At 40.1% G+C, this 3953-nt stretch overlaps 1 protein-coding gene across 1 annotated transcript in view; it reads left to right on the top strand.

The window, feature by feature from the left end:
* COQ2 (coenzyme Q2, polyprenyltransferase) overlaps nt 1–3947 on the top strand; it is a 17541-nt gene extending 13594 nt beyond the window's left edge. Inside the window, 3 exon segments of the mRNA XM_021714916.1 lie at nt 1626–1814; nt 3579–3713; nt 3715–3947. Coding sequence (XP_021570591.1) covers nt 1626–1814; nt 3579–3713; nt 3715–3750 — 360 coding nt within the window. The 3' untranslated portion in view covers nt 3751–3947.
* Nucleotides 3948–3953: the final 6 nt, after the last annotated feature.

Below are 3953 nucleotides of genomic sequence, written 5' to 3'. Positions count from 1 at the left end.
AGACTGGAGTGCAGTGGCCGTTCCCGGCCACCGCAGCCTCGACCTGCTGGGCTCTGGCGAGCCTTCCACCTCAACCTTCCAAGTAGCTGAAACTACAGGTGCGCACTACCACACCTGGCTAATTTTTTTTTATTTATTGTAGAGATGAGGTCTCACCAAGTTGCCCAGGCGGGTCTCGAACCCGCGGGCTCAGGCAATCCACTCACTCTACCTCCCAAAGTGCTGGGATTACAGGCTGAGCCACCGAACCCGGCCAGAGTTTAATTCTTAAAACTTTTTTTTTTTTGTTTCCTTTGGCTTGTGAATTAATTTCTTTGTACATTTGTGACTTTCTTTTCCACCTTACTGAGATATAACTGCCAAATAAAAATTATATATATTCAGATATACAAGTGATGACTTGATATACATGTACATTGTGAAATAATGATTTTCACCATCACATTAACACATCCATGACTACAGTTAGTACTGTTTTTGTGTGTATACATTTATCTACTTTTTTAAAAGGTTTTTTTCTTAGTATTTTTTGAAATAGAATTGCACATTATCCATCATTTACTTAAAGAATGTATCTGGATTTCATCCTGTCTTCTTCCACTAAGCCTTCTATGCCTCACAACGTTTGTGTTATCATGAAAAGACAGTTTTGAAATCAGCCTTATTTCCAATGAAACTGGGCTCACAGCTTAGAAAAGATGCCTACGCTTTTTTCAGTAAAGTCTAGCCAGTGGTTAGGTTAGCTGCACTCCAGTTGGAGTAACATCTTCAGTAAAATACCACTTTGATACTTTTGTGATTCACGTAATTAAGACATAGTTGGCATGAAAGTGACTGCAGCATGATAGGAGAAACAGACATACTAACCCTAGACTTGTTATTATTTGGATTTGGGACTCAAAAGATGGCTATCAGATAGCTAGCTGCCTGTGGGCTGGTGTAGAGAGTTTGGCATGTAGCCACTGACATCACGTGATCATAGTTACAGCAATATACGGGAATGCTTGCAATAAAGTTGCTGGAAGAAGCCAGACAATTGTTTGTGATTGTGTCATTCAGACCTGTCTGTACCCAGGCGGAACTTGAGAAGAGAGGCACATCCACTCACAGCCAACTGGAAGCGGCTAGAAGCGGACTATGAGTGGATGTGGTTAGGTACACCATAAGTGTTTTTCTACAGCTGTGCTTTTAATAAGATTGAAACCACAATGTACAGATAAACCACAAATTATTGCAATTTGAGAACTCTGAGGTAGAGAGGAGCTATGTGAAAAATGGGAACTGAATTTTAGTCCCAATAGAGTAAAAGTATAGTTAAAAATCATTATAGGGTTGTAAGAAACACAGATGTAGAAACAACTGGATGGTGATTTTCACGGTGGCACTTGATTTTGATTGACCTGCACATTTATTGCTAATCAGTCTTTCTTTGTCACTCATCTTTCAGCTTATGATATATCTGCATGTTCTTCAAAAGACAGTTTCTTCTGCAATTGGATAGTGGTGATGATGGTACAATCTTGTAAATATACTAAAACCACAACATTGTACATTTCCAAATGGGAATTTTACGGCACGTGAATTAAATCTTAAACAGACAGTCTCTTATTACTTTCTGACATTAGGACAAAAGAGATGATGCTCTGATCGGCCTGAAGTCCACGGCACTGCGGTTCGGGGAGGATACCAAGCTCTGGCTCAGGGGCTTTGGCCTAGCGATGCTAGGGGCACTGGGCATGGTGGGCGTGAACAGCAGCCAAACCATCCCCTACTATGTGGCATTGGTCGTCGTGGGCGCCCACCTGGCTCACCAGGTTTGACCTTTTTCTTATCTGTCCTCATTTTCCTTCGTTTAAGTTATAAAAGTTATTTAAACAAAGCACCCTGTGTTTACCAGGCAAGGAACTTCTTAAAACAAATAACCTAGTTCATATTACCTTGAGCAACCTCCTCCCTCTTCTTTTCTCGTAGAAAAAAAGGTCTTGCTGATTATTTCAGAGAAATAATACAAACCTAAACCTAGATTTGAATTTCTTCCAACTCATGTCTGGAAAAATTTCAGTAATGTGTCTGATGTTTGTGGTTTGGGTTGATTTACACCAAAGCAAACTGATAGATAAAGGTGGGTAATGGTAATGGTTAACAAACGAATCATTCATAAGTTTGGGTTCCACTGGCATAGAGACCAAGGCCAGATAAGATACGAAATGCTAAACACGTCAAAAGTTCTGTCTAGACCGCAGGAAGCTCATTTCAGGATATTCACCCAGCACCATAACCCCTGCCCTCCACAAGCTTATAGTGAGAGTCTACATTGTTGACTTGTAAAATGATTGCACTAAATCTGATCTTAATTAAATCAATTGCTAGTAAATGGACTGTATCTTTGTACCAATGTTACTGATATTTCATTGAATAGAATTGAAAAGATGTTAGTGAACCTGTATTAGATGACTGATTTTATACAGATTATTGCAAATTACTTATCAGTGTAGACAAGACTTGCATAACCTGATAGGAAGGAAATTAAAGTCCATTGTGTATAAAGTGAGCCCTGTGCTGGATCCCCTTGTTTTCCTCACTTGAGAATTAACATTTCTCCAGGATGTCACCATTTTCTTCTTAAGAATTTCTTTGCAGCCCTTTTTGTTTGTAACTCGGCTATGTGAGGGTTGTCACTGTCACTTGATTGTCTGGTCTGGATAATGGGTATATAGTAATATTTAAGTATCTGAATATTAGACAGTAGAGGAAAGCAAAAGTTATCAAGACAATCACAAATATTATGAGAAGTATTTGGAGCCCACTTTATTTGTTAACTTGTATTTATGGTGGTCTGTCCAGTCCTTGATGCAGTGTTTAAGGTGGACACAGCCTTCTCATATTCGAAGAGAAAGGACATCCTGGTGATGTGAAGTCTGGCAACCACATAGTGAGTAGTTAGCTCCTTAAGCCTAGGAAGAGGAAGGTAGGAGCATGAAACTTTCTTGATGCGTTTGCAGGGCCACATGGGGAGAATGGAGGTGCTTGTTCTAGGTTGCTCACAGCAGATCTGTGTGTGGGGATGGGAGAGAGATTTAGAAATGTGAGGGTTTGGTTATGATACTGAATTGGAGGGGTCACAGTAGGCACTGAGTGGTGAGGGCCAGGCAGATATCCTCCATGCAGCAGACAGCCCCACACAGTAACGATCTGTGCTGCCCAAATGTGACTTGTTCTCCATTGAGTTACTGTGCTCTGAAGAAGGAGGCTAGAGCTGGGTGGGGGGGAGTTCAGGGGGGCAGATTTTCACTCAGTAGCGTAAGGAAGAGCTTTCTAGAGTATTAGAACTGAAACAGTATGGGTAGCTCCCAAAACATTCACATACTCTCAACGGAAGCTTTTAGGAAACAGCCTGGATGAATCCCATGAAGGACACTTCTTTAATATTGGAAAACAGTCTGGGGTACAATAAGTTCTTCCCATTGCTTAAACTTCTGTAATAAAATTCTGTGTTCTTCTATGTATTGACATATTTATTTGTGATGTCCCAAACTCCAGACTAGGTGCTGATGCCATGTTGTGTTACTCTCTTCCAGATTTATACTCTAGACATCCACAGACCTGAGGATTGTTGGGATAAATTTACCTCCAATCAAACTCTAGGACTAATCATTTTTTTAGGGATTGTCCTTGGGAACTTGTGGAAAGAAAAGAAGACAGAGAAAACAGAAACAGAGAAGTATAGAGAATAGAATAGGAAATTTGTGAATAAAGTTTATATAGGAATTATTAAAACAAATTTTTACAAAACATAATTAAACTTGAATACAAAATCTGTTGCAATATGTTAAATAATTCAGAACTTGAAGATGAAAATTGAAAGCCTGTTTGCCTGGATTTTAATTCAACTATTTGCGGCCGGGCTCGGTGGCTCAGCCTGTAATCCCAGCACTTTGGGAGGCCGAGGTGAA

This window comes from Carlito syrichta, unplaced genomic scaffold, assembly GCF_000164805.1.
Source record: "Carlito syrichta isolate Samal-C Ts95f unplaced genomic scaffold, Tarsius_syrichta-2.0.1 Scaffold305872, whole genome shotgun sequence".
In the NCBI taxonomy this organism is placed as follows: domain Eukaryota; kingdom Metazoa; phylum Chordata; class Mammalia; order Primates; family Tarsiidae; genus Carlito; species Carlito syrichta.
The sequence above is the reverse complement of the archived record's forward strand: the minus strand, read 5'-3'. Positions and strand labels throughout refer to the sequence as shown.